Consider the following 21,444-nt stretch of genomic DNA (forward strand, 5'->3'; position numbering starts at 1 on the left):
TTGTTTAAGTGTTCCCTTTATTTTTTTGAGCAGTGTATATATATACATACATACATACATACATACATACATACATACATACATACATACATACATACATACATACATACATACATACATACATACATACATACATACATACATACATACATACCTACATACATACATACATACATACCTACATACAGTTAAATTCGGAAGTTTACATAGACCTTAGCCAAATACATTTAAACTCAGTTTTTCCCAATTCCTGACATTTAATCCTAGTAAAAATTCCCTGTCTTAGGTCAGTTAGGATCACCACTTTATTTTAAGAATGTGAAATGTCAGAATAATAGTAGAGAGAGAATGATTTATTTCAGCTTCTATTTCTTTCATCACATTCCCAGTGGGTCAGAAGTTTACATACACTCAATTAGTATTTGGTAGCATTGCCTAAATTGTTTAACTTGGGTCAAATGTTTTGGGTAGCCTTCCACAAGCTTCCCACAATAAGTTGGATGAATTTTGGCCCGTTCCTACTGACAGAGCTGGTGTAACTGAGTCAGGTTTGTAGGCCTCCTTGCTCGCACATGCTTTTTCAGTTCTGCCCACAAATTGTCAATGGGATTGAGGTCAGAGCTTTGTGATGGCCACTCCAATACCTTGACTTTGTTTTCCTTAAGCCATTTTGCCACAACTTTGGAAGTATGCTTGGGATCATTGTCCATTTGGAAGACCCATTTGCGACCAAGCTTTAACTTCCTGACTGATGTCTTGAGATGTTGCTTCAATAGAGCCACATAATTTTCCTTTCCTCATGATGCCATCCATTTTGTGAAGTGCACCAGTCCCTCCTGCAGCAAAGCACCCCCACAACATGATGCTGCCACTCCCGTGCTTCACGGTTGGGACGGTGTTCTTTGGCTTGCAAGCCTCCCCCTTTTTCTACCAAACATAACGATGGTCATTATGGCCCAACAGTTCTATTTTTGTTTCATCAGACCAGAGGACATTACTCCAAAAAGTACGATCTTTGTCCCCATGTGCAGTTGCAAACCATAGTCTGGCTTTTTATGGCGGTTTTGGAGCAGTGGCTTCTTCCTTGCTGAGCGGCCTTTCAGGTTATGTCGATATAGAACTCATTTTACTGTGGATATAGATACTTTTGTACCTGTTTCCTCCAGCATCTTCACAAGGTCCTTTGCTGTTGTTCTGGAATTGACAAGCACTTTTTGCACCAAAGTACGTTCATCTCTAGGAGACAGAATGTGAGTCTCCTTACCGAGCGGTATGATGGCTGTTGGGTTCCATGGTGTTTATACTTGCGTACTATTGTTTGTACAGATGAACGTGGTACCTTCAGGCGTTTGGAAATTGCTCCCAAGGATGAACCAGACTTATGGAGGTCTACAATTATTTTTCTGAGGTCTTGGCTGACTTCTTTTGAATTCCCCATGATGTCAAGCAAAGAGGCACTGAGTTTGAAGGCCTTGAAATACATCCACAGGTACACCTCCAATTGACTCAAATGATGTCAATTAGCTTATCAGAAGCGTCTAAATCTGGAATTTTCCAAGCTGTTTAAAGGCACAGTCAACTTAGTGTATGTAAACTTCCGACCCACTGGAATTATGATACAGTGAATTGTAAGTAAAATAATCTGTCTGTAAACAATTGTTGGAAAAATTACTTGTGTCATGCACAAAGTAGATGTTGTAATACAATACAATGGAATATTATTCATCTACAATGTATGTTCTTAACCCTGAGTAACATCATGGGCCTGGGAGGCTCACAGGGATACTGGTTTCCACTCCAGTTTTGCACCAATTATGCATTTTCTAACTCAAAAAGATTTTAGAACTTTTTACATAAATACACTGTAATTTAAGGGATCGTACCTTATTTTTCAATTTTCGCCTAAAATGACATACAAAAATCGAATTGCCTGTAGCTCAGGACCTGAAGCAAGGATATGCATATTCTTGATAACATTTGAAAGCAAACACTTTGAAGTTTGTGGAAATGTGAAATTAATGTAGGAGAATATAACACATTAGATCTGGTAAAAGATAATACAAACAAGAAAACGTGCGTTGTCTATTTTTTATGGTCCCATCGTCTTTGAAATGCAAGAGAAAGGCCGTATAATCAGATAGGAGTTTAGGCGCAATTTAGATTTGGGCCACCAGATGGCAGCAGGGTGTGTGCAAAGTTTCAGACTGATTCAGTGAAGCATTACATTACTACACTATATTTTGTATCAAGTCTGCCAGGAGTTATTCCAAATGAGTCGAATTGGTCAATTGATACGTTTTCAAGTACATAACTATAGAGAACATACATATTTTTTATTACCATAGCATTTTTGTAAGTTTACACACTCCCAGGAATGTCATACATGGTGGATAATTAGCTTCACACATTTAGATGGCCGGGCGGGGTGAATGTGGGGCCAGAGACGACAGGGGTTCAAACTGTAGAACGCAGTTCCTACATTTGAATATAAAAATAGATTTTATCAAACAAAACTATGCTACCTTTTATCTCTAGGATCCTCAGGATGACAAATCAGAGCAAGATTACTGAATGTAAGTATATTATTTACCTTCAGAGGTGTATGTATCAAACCAGTTGCCGTGATAAAAATGTTTTGTTGTTGTGCACTCTCCTCAAACAATGGCATGGTATTTTTCACTGTAATAGTAGAGGTTAAGTTTTAAAACTGAAAAGTTTCTCTGCCTCATGGAAAAAGGTGTAGAATTGCATAATATTAGCTCTACAGCTGCAACAACAACAACAAATCCCTCTGCCCAATGACAAAATGTGTAGAATTGCAGGAAATTAGTTTCAAAACAGCACATTTTTCTCTCCGATGCCAAGAGGCTGGATTTTAAAATGTTAATTCCCTGGGCCTAAGACTTGGTTCATCCAGCCATGCAGAAGTTATAGTAAAACTTATTGTATTTTTTTTATTTAATTACATTTTTTAATCTCACTCGAGTTGTGTTCTGATTATGAGGGGGTCCCTGAAGAATTTGCTATCACAAAAGGGGTCCTGGGCCCCTAAAAGTTTGAGAACCCCTGCCCTAAATGGTCAAAAGTAGTACAATATAAAGGGAATAGGATGCTTTTTGGGACGCAGCTCCGAGATCCTTATGTAATGTCTGTTTGGCTCCTTTCTACTCTTAATCTTACAGTGCAATCTTACAGTGTACAGCCAGGGATAAAGCATGTCCTGATCTCCATATTATGGTGCCTTGAAAACAGGTCCATGTAAAGTACTGTCTGTCTGGTCATTTTATTTTATCGTTATGGAAACAATATGTCAGTAGCCATGTCCTATGTTATGGTGAACACTGAACCTTCAGAGAGCTAATGTAATGGTGTATGGTGAACATACAGAGGCCCTTACCATAGCTAATGTAATGGTGTATGGTGAACATACAGAGGCCCTTACCATAGCTAATGTAATGGTGTATGGTGAACATACAGAGGCCCTTACCATAGCTAATGTAATGGTGTATGGTGAACATACAGAGGCCCTTACCATAGCTAATGTAATGGTGTATGGTGAACATACAGAGGCCCTTACCATAGCTAATGTAATGGTGTATGGTGAACATACAGAGGCCCTTACCATAGCTAATGTAATGGTGTATGGTGAACATACAGAGGCCCTTACCATAGCTAATGTAATGGTGTATGGAGAACATACAGAGGCCATTACCATAGCTAATGTAATGGAGCAACCATAGCTAATTGGATTGATTACAATGTCATTCAGCCTGTATGTATGTTAACATCGTCTGTTCTGTGTTTTCCTGTTGTCTGTCCAGACTGGATCTATGGAACAGCTGCATGTGAGCTCTCCAACAGGCACAACAAGTGAGTTACCCCTCCCTGGCTTTGTCCAAAATGGCAACTACAGTGCATTGGGAAAGTTTTTAGGCCCCTTGACTTGTTCTACATTTTGTTACATTACAGCCTTATTCTAAAATGTATTAAAGTTTTTAGACATTTTTGCTAATGAAAAAACCCCCGGAAATATCACATTTACATAGCATTCATTACTCAGTACTTTGTTGAAGCCCCTTTGGCAGTGATTAAAGCCTCAAGTCTTCTTGGGTATGACACTCAAGCTCTGTCAGGTTGGCTGCACAGTTATTTTCAGGTCTCTCCAGAGAGGTTCGATCGGGTTCAAGTCCGGGCTTTGGCTAGGCCACTCAAGGACATTCAGAGACTTGTCCCGAAGCCACTTGTTACAAATCCCTTTGTCCCTGCAGTCTAGGGGGGATGGAAACGAGACCCGTAACATATCTCATGCAAATCATAACAGTGCAAAGGAACAGTGAGATCGAAAAACAACAGACAACCTAAATCTACCGTCAAACACTTAAGGTTTATTGTTCAAACACACGGTAATGGGGGGGGGCTGAGCTGGACCCAAGGAAAGAACTCATATTTTTTTTAAACCCTAAGCTAGTCTAGCCTGCTTCATGAACAGCTAGCTAACTAACCAATATAATACAGTGGGTGGTCCACCCAGTTCTAACTAGGGTACTTAGACAAAGTTTTCCTACGGGTAATGTATGCCCATGGGTAACTTGGCATCCCCTTTTCCCACCAACAAACAAACAGTCATACACCACAACAATACATACTCACATAATATCGGACAAATGTGACATGAAGGCGCAAAAACAAAAGAGATAGCTTCAGAGACAACTGATTGGGTTTCTTTTAAACCAAGGGAAAGGGGATGTGATTGGGTAAGGGAAAAGGAGCAGGTGTGTCTTCAGATTGGTCCCTGATTGGCGACTGAGAAAACAAATACACACAGGATACCTGTATCCGTAACACCACTCCTGCGTTGTCTAGGCTGACATCGCCCCAGTAGGAGGTCCTGAGCGCTCTAGAGCAGGTTTTCATCACGAATCTCTGTACTTTTCTCCGTTCATCTTTCCCTCGATCCTGTCTAGTCTCCCAGTCCCTGCCTCTGAAAAAACATCCCCACAGCATGATGCTACCACCACCATGCTTCCCCGTAGGTAGGGATGGTATGGACCAGGAGATGAGCGGTGCCTGGTTTCCTCCAGACGTGACGCTTGACATTTATGCCAAAGAGTCCAATCTTGCTTTCAACCTTGTTTCTCCTGGTCTGAGAGTCTTTTAGGTGCCTTTTGGCAAACGCTAAGCGGTCTGTCATGAGCCTTTTACTGAGGGGTGGCTTCCATCTGGCCACTCTACCATAAAGGCCTGATTGGTGGAGTGCTGCAGAGATGGTTATCCTTCTGGAAGGTTCTGTCTCCACAGAGGAACACTAGAGCTCTGTCTGATTGACCATCAGGTTCTTGACCATCAGGTTCTTCCCTGACGAAGGACCTTCTCCCCCAATTGCTCAGTTTGACCTGGCGGCCAGTTCTAGTAAGAGTCTTGGTGGTTCCAAACTGCTTCCATTGAAGAATGATGGAGGCCACTGTGTTCTTGTGGACCTTCAATGCTCAGGAAATGTTTTGGTACCCTTCCCAGATCTGTGCCTCAACACAACCCTTTCTCGGAGCTCTACGAACAATTCCTTCGACCGCATGGCTTGGTTTTTGCTCTGACATGCACTGTCAACTGTGGGACCCAGGTTGTGCCATTCCAAATCATGTCCAATCAATTGAATTTACCACAGGTGGACGCCAATCAAGTTGTAGAAACATCAATGGAAACAGGATGCACCTGAGCTCAATTTCAACTCTCATAGTAAAGGGTCTGAATACTTATGTAAAATATTTCTGTTTTGTTTTTTATAAATGTGCAAACATTTCTAAAAACCTGTTTTCGCTTTGTCATTATCAGGTATTGTGTGTAGATTGATGAGTGGGAAAAAATAGTTTCATCAATTTTAGAATAAGGCTGTAACGTAACAAAATGTTGGAAAAAGTGATGCGGACTTAATACTTTCCGAATGCACTGCATTTCCCTATGTAGTGCACATCTTTTGACCAGATCCCTATGGGCCCTCGTCAATAGTAGTGCACTATATAGGGAATAGAATGCAATTTGGGACTCGCCCCTCCTCCTCCCCACTAGTCCTCCTATACTATATGACCCTATGTAGGTTAGATAGATAAGATCAAATAAATGCATAATTGTCCATTTACATTTTCGTAGTTGATTTTATTGCAACAAACTTTTTACACAGTTCGATTGACATGATATACCATCTCTCTCCATCTTCAAGTGAACTATAAATGTTCATGGCATCTGGTGCTTTGCCAAATGGAGTAGGTTACTATTTTACAACATGATGTTAGATGGTTCCTCAGCCGGAAAGTAGTCCATGGGCAAGGAGATATTGTAATCCATTGTTTGCTTTTCTTTAAATCCATTACAAAGTTCAACTAAGTATAGCCACCTTTAGCAAATACATCTATGGTAGTGATAGGGGCATGTGAACATGTTTTTTTTGGGGCCAAATCATCTTTAAGTAAATATGAAGTTGATTTCAGGTGATTTTGGTCACATGCACCTATTACTTTCTTACATTTTTGCTAGTTGTGGCTAAAGTTAGCTGAAGTTTGAAATGGTTGTTTAAGGAAAACACACCATGGATTACGATTTCTCCAGGCCCATAGACTACTTTCAGGGTTAGGAACCATCTAACATCATGTCGTAAAATAGTTACAACTCCTTTAACCCTTTTGCCATCCTTTATAAAGCATTATGAATGATGTCCATGGTCACTAACCGGTGGAACATGATGGCCATCTCCAAGCCATTCCTAGTCGATCACCAAACATTTCTGTAAAAACACAACGATACGCCTTGCGTTCCTATTTTTTTATTTGTTTCGTGCTGTTGGCTGTAGGTGCACTTGATTCAGCAGCCCTAGCGCCGGGAAGGCAAAGTGTTCCCATTTTTAACCATTTCATGTGTCTGAGGTAGAACTCCTCCTGCCCGGCAGGCCCAGAGAGCAAATCAAGTGCACCTATAGGCCTACCACTGACCAATCAGATGGCTCAGATCCCCGTGTCTGCACAGTTTCCTCACGACAGTGTAAAAAGAAGGCTCGAATGCACAGCAAAGTTGGTAATGTGAGATTTTAAAAGCATGACTAGAGAGAGACTCAATGAATACAGAAAAGAGCTGCTGTTTTTATGAGTTAGTTCATATTTAAGTTGTTATTCAGCACTGTCAACACTTTGTTCAACAGTTCTATAAGACATGAAATGCACGTTCTTGTGTCTTTTTTAATATCAAGGAATATTTCACTTGCTCTGGTCATAGGAGTAACAACATGAATTAAGGCTGAAATAATGCTGCGCGACTTAAGTTTCGTTATTAACTGAAGACTGGGTCCCCTTTTCTCAGCGGCGAGAAGGGGATGGTGAGTCTGGGGAGATGCAGTCTCCCTCCCCTCAGGCTGACCATCAGATGCAGGCCATCAGTCCAGTAAAAAAAAGCTTATTATTATCACTCATCTGTGCCTCACAAGTAATACAACAAATTATCTATTACTAGTGTGATCATATACCTACAATTTTGAAGTATAATTTCAAAATGGTCTGAGAAGAGCAACATTGGCAGGGCAACTCAAGCATAGCCAATATGCAGTGATAATGTATTGGGCCTATAGCCTACTGTACAAACCTCGTTGCTACAGAACTGTTTTTCATTGGTTAATGTTGCATAGGCTTACATTTTTTAAGTCATGTTAAAAACAAATCGCAGCAGTAGATCTCGGCTTGTATTTTGATTTAGTGATCTTGACTCAGCAAAGGTTGGTGACCACTGATCTATGTGTTTATGTTTATGAAAGTAAAGTTAGTTAATTCAAATGGGACCTTTTCTATATTATTTCGCTCTCTATCTGCCAGTTGTGCAGTTCCTTGTGATAAAGCATTATTAATAATTCTGAATTACTTCTAAAACATCTATATAGGTTTTATAAAGTGTTTAAGGGAACCTTGAAAGTTGTAGTTAGTTTAAAGTGGGACTTTTTATATATTATTTTATGTTCCAGTGGACTGGGCGCCTCAGTCGTCTCCGGTGGGCAGATGGAGGTTCTTCATCAACCAGACCATCAGACACAGAGACTCCACGTCCAACCAGGGAGGAGCGTCCACCCCTCCACCTCTCTCGACCGGAGAGGTCAGGGTGCCCCAGTCTACAGACACTGACAGAGGTACAGTAACAATATGATTGGGTTAATAAAAGGCACACCTGGGCAGTAATCTAACACAGGGCAGCAATACCCTTTTCACACTACCAAGCCCACCCCGAAAACAGCAGGCGTTGAAATATTTTCTGAACTGTCCGGTGCAGTTAGTGTCCTGCTCCAAAGGTGGGCTATGCACTGTACAGAAAATGTTACAACCCCTTCTCCCATGTGCTGGTTTTAATATTGTCTTGTTGCATTGTCTTTTCCAACAACTATGGTGGAAGCGTAACCAGGCCAGTGTAGTACGGCTGGGCTCGGCTTAGCTGTGTTTGGTTCTGTCTGTTGAGTAACACCAACTTAACCTCTGTCCCTCCTCTCTCTGGTCTTGTGTGCTCTGATTGTCGACTTACTTTAGAGGGGGGCGGAGGATCCCAGAGATCGGACTCCTCCTTCGCTGGAATGGTCTCCTCTCCTCCTCCCCGCTCCACGTCCACCCTGTGTGTCCCTGCCACCGCCTCCTCCCCCCCTGCCTCCGCCTCCACCGTTTCTGCCCCTGCCTCCATGTCTGCCCCCCCAGCCTCTGCTGCCCCCGCTCCTGACACGACTGCCTCTGACAGTACGGTTTCCGCCCTGACGTCTAGTCTCGCTAGTGCAGTTGTTGCCTCAGTCCCACACCCAGTCCCCGCTGCCTCGGCTGGCCTAGGCCTAGACCTGCAGGCTTCCATTGACCAAACTTCCAGTGCCACCACAGCAACATCCTCCATCCCAACCACCGCTGCCAACCTCCCAGTCCCTACCATGGTAGCTGCTTCTGCCACCATCGCGACCACTACCACCCCCTCTCCAACTGAAGCTCTGACCTCCCCAGCTACTAGTGGGGGCTCTATGGTGAGCCAGGGCCAAGGACCAAGCCTGGGTGATGTAGTAAAGGTGGCCACCCTAGGACAGTGTGTGTCTGGAGGGGACCACTCATCCACTGGCTCAATCCACCCTCCAGTGGCTGTGGCTGCAGCCGTGGCCTCTCCTCCTGTTAGCTGTGCCCGTCTGGAGGAGCAGCAACAAACTCTGCCTCAGATGCAGTGCATAGCAGCCCAGGCTCAGCCTCAGGTCCGGTTACAACAGCAACTCCAGACAGTGCAACAGGTACAGCAGCAGCAACCGCTCCTAGAACATCAGCAACAACAACAACAACACCTGAAGACTGTGCAACTCCAACAGGTACAGCAACAACAGCAAGAGTACCAAGAGCAGATACAACTGCAGCAGCAGAAGCAGCAACACACATTGCAACAATCTATTCAACAGTTGCAGATGCTGCAACAACTACAGCCACAACAACAGCAGCAGTCTGAGGTACATTTGCAGCCCCAGCTCAGTCACACAGAGCCGTTACAACAACAGTGTATGTCCCTGCAATCACAGACAGAGATGTTGCCGCTGGCACTACAACAACAGACTCAGAAAATGCCTGTCCAAATGCAGAATGCAAAGTACAACGCCCAGTTAAACATGCAACAGCTACACCAGTTGCCACCACCACAGCAAAAACAACCAGTCATTTCACAGCAACAAGCAGCGATTGACTTGCTGCCACAGCATCAGCAACAGTTAGCTCTGCAACAAGCACTGCATATTCAGCAGCAACAGCAAATGCTCCAACAACAACAACAGCAGCAGCAGCAGCAACAACAGCAGCAGCAACAGCAAATGCAACAGCAGCAGCAACAACAGCAGCAGCAACAGCAAATGCAACAGCAGCAGCAACATCAGCTGTCAGTGAACCAACAGTATGTCCAACAACAATCAGTACAGCCACTAAACATGGCGCTGGTACAACAGCAAGCTCAACAACTCCCTCTAGAACAGACACAACAACTAGTACAGCAGCATCAGCAGCAACAACAAAAACAACAAGAGGTTAACCCTCAGCAGCCGCAGGTGCCCCAGCAGGCTCCTCTCCAGAAGCAGCCGTCATTACAACAGTCAGAGTGGGAGAGGTCTACAGAGGAGGACAGTGTGACAGAGGATACAGGCAGTCACTCTGCCCCTCTACATCCCTCCTCAGACGTATCTCTGCCCCCTCTGCCCCTCAACATTAACACAACCTCTGATGCCCCCCTACTGCCCCTCTCCCTCACCCTGACCCCATCCCCAGTCCAACCATCCTCTGTGGCCGAGTCGGACAGTGAGGGCCCTCCCAAAATCGAGTTTGTAGACAACCGCATTAAGACTCTGGATGAAAAGCTGAGGAACTTGTTGTATCAGGAGTATAGTAGTGGGGCAGCTGTGACGGGGGGAGCTGCTGTGGCTTCTACCGCAGGTGCCACTGCAGTGTCAGCAGCGTCCACATCGGCAGGAGGGGATGAATCCTCGGAGCTGCACTCGATCCAACCCTCCTCCTTCCCTTCTCCCGTGTTGTCCTCCTCAGACACCTCTCCTCACTCCTCCTCCTCCACCACCTCCTCCACCACCTCCCGCTCCTCCTCCACCTCTCCTGACCTGGAAAGAGGGAGAGGAGTGGGGGAGGAGGCTCCACCAGCAAACCCGGTGGAGCAGCAGCCCGGGCCGTCTCTCTCCTCCTCCTCCCTCGCTTCCTCCCTCCTGGCCTCCCCACACGGAGACTCGGCCGGGCACCCGCCTGTCCCTGGAGAACTCACCGTTTTTGTAAGTAAGGTCCACATATCTGGATGTTGAATTGAAACATTGAATAGTGTTTGATTGACTTTTACCTAAAACTTTATGTAAAGATCACTACTTCGATTGCCTTGTTCTTATGAATGTCTTTTTCAATGCTACGGTTCTTGTTATGTAAGTTTATGATATTCCAGCATCTCTTTTTTTTTTCTCTCCGAGTGTCTCTACCCCCGATTTTGGCAGCAACTCTTACCATGTCGCTATGTTACCTGTCCCCTCCCCCTACCCCTCCAGGCTGCCCCCCCTCACTCTGACACCAGTACCCCAGGAGAAGTCACTACGTGGCCCCCAAATCTGCACCCCATCCCCCTGGGCCCTGGATCGCCGCCACAGCACAATGCAGGAGGTGGATATTTTGGCCTAAACCTGACATGTCCTAGTATCAGAAATCCCGTTAGCAAGAAATCCTGGACTCGCAAATTCAAAAGCTGGGCGTGCAAACTGCGCCACTCCGCCAGCTCGTTCAAGAAGCCCAGAGTCCAGCAAGGTAGCGTGATCTTAGAGAGAGAGGGTGAATGGGATGTTGGTTGGTGGGCGTGTTTATCTCAAATACAAATGGGTATACAGTATGTTTAGTGTAACCTAGTTGTGTTATTTCTGATCATCTTTGACAGCAATTATTTGATTGTTTATTTAACAAGTAATTAGTAACTGTAATTGTATCTATTGTAATGTTATTATTTTTGTTGTATAGTGTCATGTCGATGATATCACTACATGATACATTACTCGTTTGGATTCATTTGTTTTGGAGAATGGCTTTACTAAATTTATTTTGGCAATCTTTTTTTTGTTTGCATGGGGGATAACTCACCCTTGGCATGAGGCTGGAATAGTGGAAAGAAGCATAGAGAAGAGGAGCCAGAGAAGGGGGGATGAGGAGGAAAATAGTACAGAGTGTAGGAAGGAAGGAGGGAAGAGACGGGCATCATCAGGATGGTGATATGTCCTTGGTGCAGATGAGCTTACTACTGTAACTCCGGAGGTGCACCTGGATCTGCAGCCCCTGAGCTAGGATGCCCACCACAGCCCCGCCCCACCCTCTGCTCTGTAGGCCACTGCCCAGTCAGTGCCTACACACCAAACACTGCCCTCACCACACCAACCACCACACCTGCTGGCACAGAGTAGCTAAGAGCACCCCACACACACTCGCACATACACCACGGTTCAAGGACACACACATAATGTACACACAAACACTCCCCTACGTATTTATTTGGACAGTGAAGCTCAAACTTTTAATTTGGCTCTATACTCCAGCATTTGAGATCAAATGTTTTATATGAGGCAACTGTACAGAATGTCACCTTTTTATTTGTATGAAAATACCATCACATGGTGACATTCTGTACTGTCACCTCATAAAACATTTGATCTCAAATCCAAAATGCTGGAGTACAGAGGCAAATTAAAAGTTTTAGGTTCGCTGTCCAAATAAATACGTAGGGGCGTGTACATACCACGCTTTGAGGGCTCACTTGCATACCACGCTTTGAGGGCTCACTTACATACCACGCTTTGAGGGCTCACTTACATACCACGCTTTGAGGGCTCACTTACATACCACGCTTTGAGGGCTCACTTACATACCACGCTTTGAGGGCTCACTTACATACCATGCTTTGAGGGCTCACAATCACACGTGGCACATGTCATGGCAATCCATGGCAATCACTGCATATGTATGCAGTACATTTAGATGCAATACATTCCTTAAAATACTTTCTACATGAGCCATTTGCTTGTCAGTATGTTATGTATTGTATGTGATATCCTAGGTTATGATGACAGTCATCATTTACTATACATTGTGCACATTGTACAGAACAGGGTTTATTAGTAACTACAGTACCAGTCAAAGGTTTGGACCCACCTACTCATTCCAGGGTTTTTCTTTATTTTTACTATTTTCTACATTGTAGAATAATAGGGACGACATCAAAACTATGAAATAACACATATGGAATAATGTAGTAACCAAAAAAGTGTTATACAAATCTAAATATATTTAACATTTTGGATTCTTCAAAGTAGCCACCCTTTGCCATGACAGTTTTGCACACTTTTGACTGGTACCGTATATATATATATATATATATATATATATATATATATATATATATACTGTTTCTTTCTTACCTGCATAGGCTTTTGTAAGGTTAAGCTTACAGTATAAGCTTATATTGTTTGACCAGACTGCTATTCTTGTATGTATTAGTGTGTTTCACTGTAGTTTAGTTATGTGTATTTTCATTTTACACTACATGGCCAAATGAGTGGATTCAGCTCTTTCAGCCACACCCGATTCTGACAGTTGTATAAAATTGAGCACACAGCCATGCAATCTCCATAGACAAACATTAGCAGTAGAATGGCCCGTACTGAAGAGCTCAGTGACTTTCAACGTGGCACTGTCATAGGATGCCACCTTTCAAACAAGTCAGTTTGTCAAATTTCTGCGCTGCTAGAGCTGCTCCGGTCAACTGTAAGTGCTGTTATTGTGAAGTGGAAACCTCTAGGAGCAACAGCGGCTCAGCCACGAACTGGTAGGCCACACAAGCTCACAGAACGGGACTGAAGAGCGTAGCGTGTAACAGTTGTCTGTCTTCGGTTGTAGCACTCTGCCGGAATGCATGGTGCCAACTGTAAAATTTGGTGGAGGAGGAATAATGTTCTGGGGCTGTTTTTCATGGTTTGGGCTAAGCCCCTTAGTTCCAGTGAAGGGAAATCTTAACGCTACAGCATACAATGACATTCTAGACAATAACAGGAGAACGCTACCTGCCGGAATGCATAGTGCCAACTGTAAAATTTGGTGGAGGAGGAATAATGGTCTGGGGCCGTTTTTCATGGTTCGGATTAAGGCCCCATAGTTCCAGTTAAGGGAATATTTGTATTGTTTATTTAAAAAACAACATTGGGTACTTTCTCTCCCCATTTTCGTGATATTCAATTGGTAGTTACAGTGTTGTCCCATCGCTGCAACTCCTGTACGGACTCGGGGCCATGTAGTGATTTGTTTTGAGAGGCGAAGGTCGAGAGCCATGTGTTCTCCGAAACACCAGCCCGCCCAGCCGCACTGCTTCTTTTCACACTGCATGTGCCCGGCTGCCACAAGGAGTGGACGCTGGGCCAATTGTGCTTCGCCTAATCGGTCTCCAGGTTGCGGCCGGTTGCGACACAGCCCGGGATCGAACCTGGATTGGATTTTTAGTGATGCAGTGCCTTAGACCGCTGCGCCAATTCTAGATGATTCTGTGCTTCCAACTTTGTGGCAACAGTTTGGGGGAAGGCCCTTTCCTGTTTCAGAATGAAAATGCCCCCGTGCACAAAGCGAGGTCCATACAAAAATGCTTTTTCAAGATCGGTGTGGAAGAACTTGACTGGTCTGCAGAGAACCCTGACCTCAACCCCATCGAACACCATTGGGATGAATTGGAACGCCGACTGAGAGCCAGGCCTAATCACCCAACACCAGTGCCCGACCTCACTAATGCTCTTGTGGCTGAATGGAAGCAAGTCCCCGCAGCAGTGTTCCAACATCTAGTGGAAAGCCTTCCCAGAAGAGTGGAGGCTGTTATAGCAGCAAAAGGGGGGACGAACACCGTAATAATGGCCATGGTTTTGGAATGAGATGTTGGCGAGCAGGTGTCCACATACTTTTGGACATGTAGTGTATGTGCACTTGTTCTACATATGTGTGTATACAGTTTAAGTCGGAAGTTTACATACACTTAGGTTGGAGTCATTAAAACTCATTTTTAAACCACTCCACAAATGTCTTGTTAACAAACTATAGTTTTGGCAAGTCGGTTAGGACATCTACTTAGTGCATGACACAAGTCATTTTTCCAACAATTGTTTACAGACAGATTATTTCACTTACAGTTGAAGTTAAAAGTTTACATACACCTTATCCAAATACATTTAAACTCGGTTTATCACAATTCCTGACATTTAATCCTAGTAAAAATTCCCTGTGTTAGGTCAGTTAGGATCACCACTTTATTTTAAGAATGTGAAATGTCAGAATAATAGTAGAGAGAACGATTTATTTCAGCTTTTATTTCTTTCATCACATTCCCAGTGGGTCAGAAGTTTACATACACTCAATTAGTATTTGGTAGCATTGCCTTAAATTGTTCAACTTGGGTCAAATGTTTCGGCTAGCCTTCCACAAGCTTCCTACAATACATTGGGTGAATTTTGGCCCATTCCTCCTGACAGAGCTGGTGTAACAGAGTCAGATTTGTAGGCCTCCTTGCTCACTCACGCTTTTTCAGTTCTGCCCACACATTTTCTATCGGATTGAGGTCAGGGCTTTGTGATGGCCACTCTAATGATTTGACTTTGTTGTCTTTAAGCCATTTTGCCACAACTTTGTAAGCATGCTTGGGGTCATTTTCCATTTGTAAGACCCATTTGCGACCAAACTTTAACTTCCTGACTGATGTCTTGAGATGTTGCTTCAGTATATACACAGAATTTTCCTTCCTCGTGATGCCGTCTATTTTGTGAAGTGCACCAGTCCCTCCTGCAGCAAAGCATCCCCACAACATGATGCTGCCACCCCCGTGCTTCACGGTTGGGATGAGGTTCTTCGGCTTGCAAGCCTCCCCCTTTTTCCTCCAAACATAACGATGGTCATTATGGCCAAACAGTTCCATTTTTGTTTCATCAGACCAGAAGACATTTCTCCAAAAACTAGGATATTTGTTCCCATGTGCAGTTGCAAGCCGTAGTCTGGCTTTTTTTAATGAGTTTTAAGGTAGACCTTGAAATACATCTACAGGTACATCTCCAACTGACTCAAATTATGTCAATTAGCCTAACTAAATATTCTAAAACCATGATATCATTTTCTGGAATTTTACAAGCTGTTTAAAGGTACAGTCAACTTAGTGTATGTAAACTTCTGACCCACTGGAATTGTGATACTGTAAATTATAAGTGAAATAATCTGTCTGTAAACTATTGTTGGAAAAATGACTTGTGTCATGCACAAAGTAGATGTACTAACCAACTTGCCAAAACTATAGTTTGTTAACAAGAAATTTGTGGAGTGGTTGAAAAACGAGTTTGAATGACTCCAACCTAAGTGTATGTAAACTTCCGACTTCAACTGTACAATTCACTGCATCACAATTCCAGTGGGTTAGAAGTTTACATACACTAAGTTGACTGTGCCTTTAAACAGCTTGTAAAATTCCAGAAAATTATGTCATGGCTTTAGAAGCTTCTGTTAGGCTAATTGACATCATTTGAGTCAATCGGAGGTGTCTCTGTGGATGTTTTTCAAGGCCTACCTTCAAACTCAGTGCCTCTTTGCTTGACATCATGGGAAAATCAAAATAAATTAATTGTAGACCTCCACAAGTTTGGTTCATCCTTGGGAGCAATTTACAAATGCCTGAAGGTACATAGCCATCAAACCACTCAGGAAGGAGAATCATTCTGTCTCCTAGAGATGAACGTACTTTGGTGCGAAAAGTGCCAATCAATCCCAGAATAGCAGCAAAGGACCTTGTGAAGATGCTGGAGGAAACGGGTACAAAAGTATCTATATCCACAGTAAAACGAGTCCTATATTGACATAACCTGAAAGGCCGCTCAGCAAGGAAGAAACCTCTTCTCCAAAACTGCCAGAAAATAGCCAGACTACGGTTTGCAACTGCACATGGGGACAAAGATCCTAGTTTTTGGAGAAATGTCCTCTGGTCTGATGAAACAAATATGGAACTGTTTGGCCATAATGACCATCGTTATGTTTGGAGGAAAAAGGGGGAGGCTTGCAAACCGAAGAATACCATCCCAAACGTGAAGCATGAAGGTGGCAGCATCATGTTGTGTGGGTGCTTTGCTGCAGGTGGGACTGGTGCACTTCACAAAATAGATGGCTCATGAGGAAGGACAATCATGTGGATATATTGAAGCAAGACATCAGGCAGGAAGTTAAAGCTTGGTCGCAAATGGGTCTTCCAAATGGACAATGACCCCAAGCATGCTTCCAAAGTTGTGGCAAAATGGCTTAAGGACAACAAAGTTAAGGTATTGGAGTGGCCATCAGAAAGCTCTGACCTCAATCCCATTGACAATTTGTGGGCAGAACTGAAAAAGCGTGTGCGAGCAAGGAGGCCTACAAACCTGACTCAGTTACACCAGCTCTGTCAGGAGGAACGGGCCAAAATTCATCCAATGTATTGTGGGAAGCTTGTGGAAGGCTTGAAAATAAGAGAGCCGCACATGCTTGTGGAAGGCTACCTCAAACGTTTGACCCAAGTTAAACAATTTAAAGGCAATGCTACCAAATACTAATTGAGTGTGTGGAAACTTGATGCTCACTGGGAATGTGATGAAAGAAATAAAAGCTGAAATAAATCATTCTCTACTATTATTCGCACATTTCACATTCTTAAAATGAAGTGGTGATCCTAACTGACCTAAGACAGGGAATTTTTACTAGGATTAAATGTCAGGAATTGTGATACACCTTAGCCAAATACATTTAAACTCAGTTTTTGTAAACTTCTGACTTCAACTGTATATGGTGATGTACTATCATACATAATGTGTAATACCATAACATCAGCAGCATTCATGCCAAGCTGTACATTTTTACATTGATATCTCAAATGATGCAACATATTCATATACACACATTCTGTTTAGAAACCCCCCAGATATCATATTCCATGAATGACAAAATCACTGTTAATCTACATTGTGGATGAATTCATTCATCCAGATTGACATGTGATGTTAGTGTGTGGGGTCTGATATGGTACAGGTACACTGTGTGTGTGTGTGTGTGTGTGTGTGTGGTGGGGGGGGGGGGGGTACTGATGCATACATTCAACTAACTGACCCCTCCCTAAAATGCATTTCTATCTCATGTCGTTGATATGTGAATATTAATTACTTACCTACAGTATATACCAACCCTCCCCACACCCCATGACATAATGCTTATTTAAGCATGTTTTTACTGTAGATGTTATTTTTAAGTTATCGTTATCATTATGACGTTTTTATGCTTATTCCTGTCACTGTAAGAAAAGGACAGCAAAACATTATAAAAATGCTATAGTTTCCTAAATCAATGTAATGTCACACACACATTCCCATGAATTGTAAGCTTGTCTACAATAGAATACTTTTTTGTGTAATCACAGGGCTGCTGTCAAATAATGTGATGTCATGATCTTTAACTCTGTTTTTCTGTGTTTGCGGTGTCTGTGTCCATGTCTTATCCCTGTGCTTGTCGGTATACCCCTCTGTGTGTGCCTATTTCTGTGCGTTTGTCTATCTACCTTGTCCTCACGTCTGTATCCATACCCATGTGTGTCTCTGTCTCCGTGTCCTTGTCTTTCTATGTCCTCCTCTCTCTCCCCTTGTTGTTTTTCATTCCCCTTCTTTTTACCAGACGGTCACTCTAGTGGCAGTCAGGCAGTCAGAGAGGCGAGAGAGGGGGCTTCCTCCAACCCTCCTCACTCACTCAAGGGACGATTTCAGGTACAAAACAGACTCTAGACACTTGTGTAGTTCTGAAAAGATTAGATAGGTAGGTGTAAGCAATATGGGAAAATAGCCTCACAGTGTACGAGAGGACACGATGGTACTACTACCAGGCCTATTAAATTATTTCAGATCTATTAAGTGCCTAGAACTTCCTGATAATCACTTCCTGGTTAAATATCAGAATGTGCTGGAGAAGGAGGAACACACACAAACTTAATGACTCCCACTTTGTATTTTCCCCAGGTCACCCCAGTGCCCCAGCCCCCTGAGGCCTCTCCCCCCAAGGAGGCAGCCTGCGGTACGGGCAGCAGCCACAGGAAAGTGGGGCGCTTCTCTGTGACCCAGACGGAGGCCCAGAAAGAGGAGAAAGAACTGACGGACAGCTCCCCTGTGTCTCCTGACCTGGAGAGAGAGAGGAGGAGGACCCGAGGGAAGGAGGGAGAGAGGGAGGAAGGGAAGAGGACTCCAGCACTGAGCCACCCACCCCGAGGACATGGTCACGGGCATGGTCATTCTCCCCTGGGCAGTAGCGATGATGAGGAGAGTGAGATGGAGGATGAAGACCTGAGGAAGGAGCTGCACACGCTGAGAGAGAAGTGAGATGATACAATAGAATACCTAGTTTATTGGGAATTAATTTTGTGCAGTCATTGACCCATCTGGGAGACGGAGGGGAAAAAAGGGACAGGGTTTATTTTCAGTATCATTCAACATGTTGATGTTCTATTTTAACTGACCAATTTTTACTCTTTCTCCCACCCAACCACTCCATTCCATCCCTGCCTGTCTACATTCTCAACATATCACTCCTCAACTCTGTCGCTCTGCCATTAATGATCTCCCAAACCCCATTCTCTTCATGTCTCCCTCCTCCATTCCTCCCCCTGTATTTTACCTCTCTTCCCCAGGCACATCAAGGAGGTGGTGTCCCTCCAGGCTCAGCAGAACAGACAGCTCCAGGAGCTGTACAGACAGCTGCGCTCCCTCAAAGACCACCGGCAGACCCTGCCCCGCACCCCACCCTTCCCCTCAGGGTCCCCAGCCCTCTCCCCCCGCAGGCCCAGGCAGGCCAAAGCCAAGCTCCGGCCCAGGCCCCACTCCCACATGGACAACAATGTACTCGCTGGTCACCCCGGTAACCAATCTCTCTTTCTGGGTCTACTCTCGGTCTTTCAGTCTTGATCTGTGTATTTCTCTCTCTCCCTCGGTCCTCTCTCTTTCTGTCTTCTAGCTCTCTATTTTATCTTTCCCTCTCTCATCTCTCTCCCACTGAACGTGATATATGTGATGTCTGACTCTGTTGTCTCTGCTGAAGGTATACAACAGTCCAGTAGTTTCTCAGGGGGAGAACAGAGAAAACTGCCGCCATACTGCAACCCAGAACAAACCACCCTACTGACTACCAAAAGAGGTAATGGTTTCACCGAAACCTAACTCTTCCTCTGAATAAGTGGTGTTTGATTGATTATCTTCCCTTTCTCTCTTCTCAGACCACAGTCCTCCCTCCCAGGGTGCCAGAAAGAGCATGTTCACAGATGACTTGCACAGACTGGTTGATGATTGGACGAAGGAGACAGTGGGTCCCGCCGCTCCCAAGCCCTCGCTCAATCAGATCAAGCAGATTCAGCAGGTGCAGGAGTTGGGAGGGTGGCCACAGGCCACAGAGGTAACGCACCAGGCCTCACACGACCTATACGTATACAGTGCATGTGTATTTATTGCCCATGTACAGTATTCCATTGCCAATGTATTGTGTACACGCTTGTACATTTTTGTACAGTTCAGTGTATGACTGCAAGCTACCAAAAACCGTTGGATGTCATTATTGTGTGTCACATTAGTGATGTCTTCCTTCCAGGTGGCTCCTCCTGGTTGGTTCCCTGTGGCACCACTGAACCCCCAGGCCTCCCCAGCCCCCTCCAGCCTCACTGCTCCAACCCCAGCTCAGTACACCACTGGGGGGAGCCTGAGCCAGTGGAGAGGGGTGGGGGGACCACCAGGACCACAACAACAACAAACACACATGCCTCCAGTCCCTCAGCTGCAGCAAAGTTTACATCTCCAGCAAGCCCAGCCTACTCACCCATTACAGATACAGCCCCTAATCCAGACTCCACTACTGTCTCAGTCCCTGTCTCCCGTAGAGCCACAGACAGGGCAACAACAGATACCCCAGCAGCCCCATTTAGGTGTAGGAGCCCCACCTCCGAATCAGAATAAACCTCTGTTGCCTTCCCAGGTGTCCCCGTCGTCTCAGCTGGCCCTAGCTCAGCCTGGGTGTCTGATTCCTGGGTCTAGCAACAATGCGGTAGTGGAGCCCATCGACACTGGCGCTGCTCCTGCTGCTGCTGTTTCTGCCTCCGGTGGCCCCGGGGGGACATTGTGCTTCTGCTCCTCCTCTTCCTCCTGCTCCTCCTCCTGCTCTGCTGCTGCTCGACCATCCAGTGCCAAACTTCACCCCACGCCCCCAACCTCCACTCTTCCTCTGGGACAGCAGTAAAAAGAAAATGAGAGGGGAAGAGTGTTAGATTAGGATGGAACGAGGGAAGTAGAAAAAAGATGGAGATGATGGATGTGCAAAAACCATGTGGAAAGTTTGAGATTGTGTATGTTATGAGAGGTAACGTCTGACAATGAGAAAATGGACGCCATTATATTTGTAAAGATGAGATGGGAAGTGAATGTGAGAGATGGTTGAGTCTATGTAGACAGAGTATGTACAGACAGAGGGCAATGTGGAACTCTGGGGGGGGGGGGGGGGGGGGGGGGGTGTATTGGTGATATTGGTGTGTTTGAGATGTACAAAATTAGGTAATGTGTGTGTGTGCGTGTTTGTGTTGCCATTGATTCCCTCAGTACATATTCCTTGTGTGTTTTGACACCAAGTAACGGCCATGTTATTTTTAAAATCTGACTAAGTTTGACCCAGAACTCTTCCTCCCAAGCTGAGACATGAAGGAACACAAAACATTGACATTATTATGCATTGACATATATTTTTTTTGTCAATGATTACTTATATCGAAAAGGACTATGAATTTTAAAAGTGCAATTAGTAACTGTCATCTAAATTGTATCATCCTGTGATGTCCTGA

The 21,444-nt window shown here is 44.4% G+C and overlaps 1 protein-coding gene across 3 annotated transcripts in view; it reads left to right on the forward strand.

Moving 5' to 3' along the window:
* Positions 1–21,103, forward strand: part of si:dkey-151g10.3 (serine/threonine-protein kinase WNK2) — a 75,805-nt gene extending 54,702 nt beyond the window's left edge. For 2 of the 3 annotated variants that reach the window (XM_055930999.1, XM_055930998.1), the window contains exons 16-25: positions 3,822–3,870; positions 7,997–8,158; positions 8,550–10,798; positions 11,063–11,315; positions 18,255–18,343; positions 18,593–18,945; positions 19,258–19,484; positions 19,665–19,760; positions 19,840–20,015; positions 20,208–21,103. In XM_055930999.1, the coding sequence (XP_055786974.1) occupies positions 3,822–3,870; positions 7,997–8,158; positions 8,550–10,798; positions 11,063–11,315; positions 18,255–18,343; positions 18,593–18,945; positions 19,258–19,484; positions 19,665–19,760; positions 19,840–20,015; positions 20,208–20,849 (4,296 nt within the window). In that variant the 3' untranslated portion in view covers positions 20,850–21,103. The remainder of the gene's footprint in view (positions 1–3,821; positions 3,871–7,996; positions 8,159–8,549; positions 10,799–11,062; positions 11,316–18,254; positions 18,344–18,592; positions 18,946–19,257; positions 19,485–19,664; positions 19,761–19,839; positions 20,016–20,207) is intronic. The other variant, XM_055931000.1, reaches the window with a different exon arrangement.
* The last annotated feature ends 341 nt before the right edge of the window (positions 21,104–21,444 follow it).

The sequence above is a fragment of the Salvelinus fontinalis genome, chromosome 8, assembly GCF_029448725.1.
Source record: "Salvelinus fontinalis isolate EN_2023a chromosome 8, ASM2944872v1, whole genome shotgun sequence".
Classification (NCBI taxonomy): domain Eukaryota; kingdom Metazoa; phylum Chordata; class Actinopteri; order Salmoniformes; family Salmonidae; genus Salvelinus; species Salvelinus fontinalis.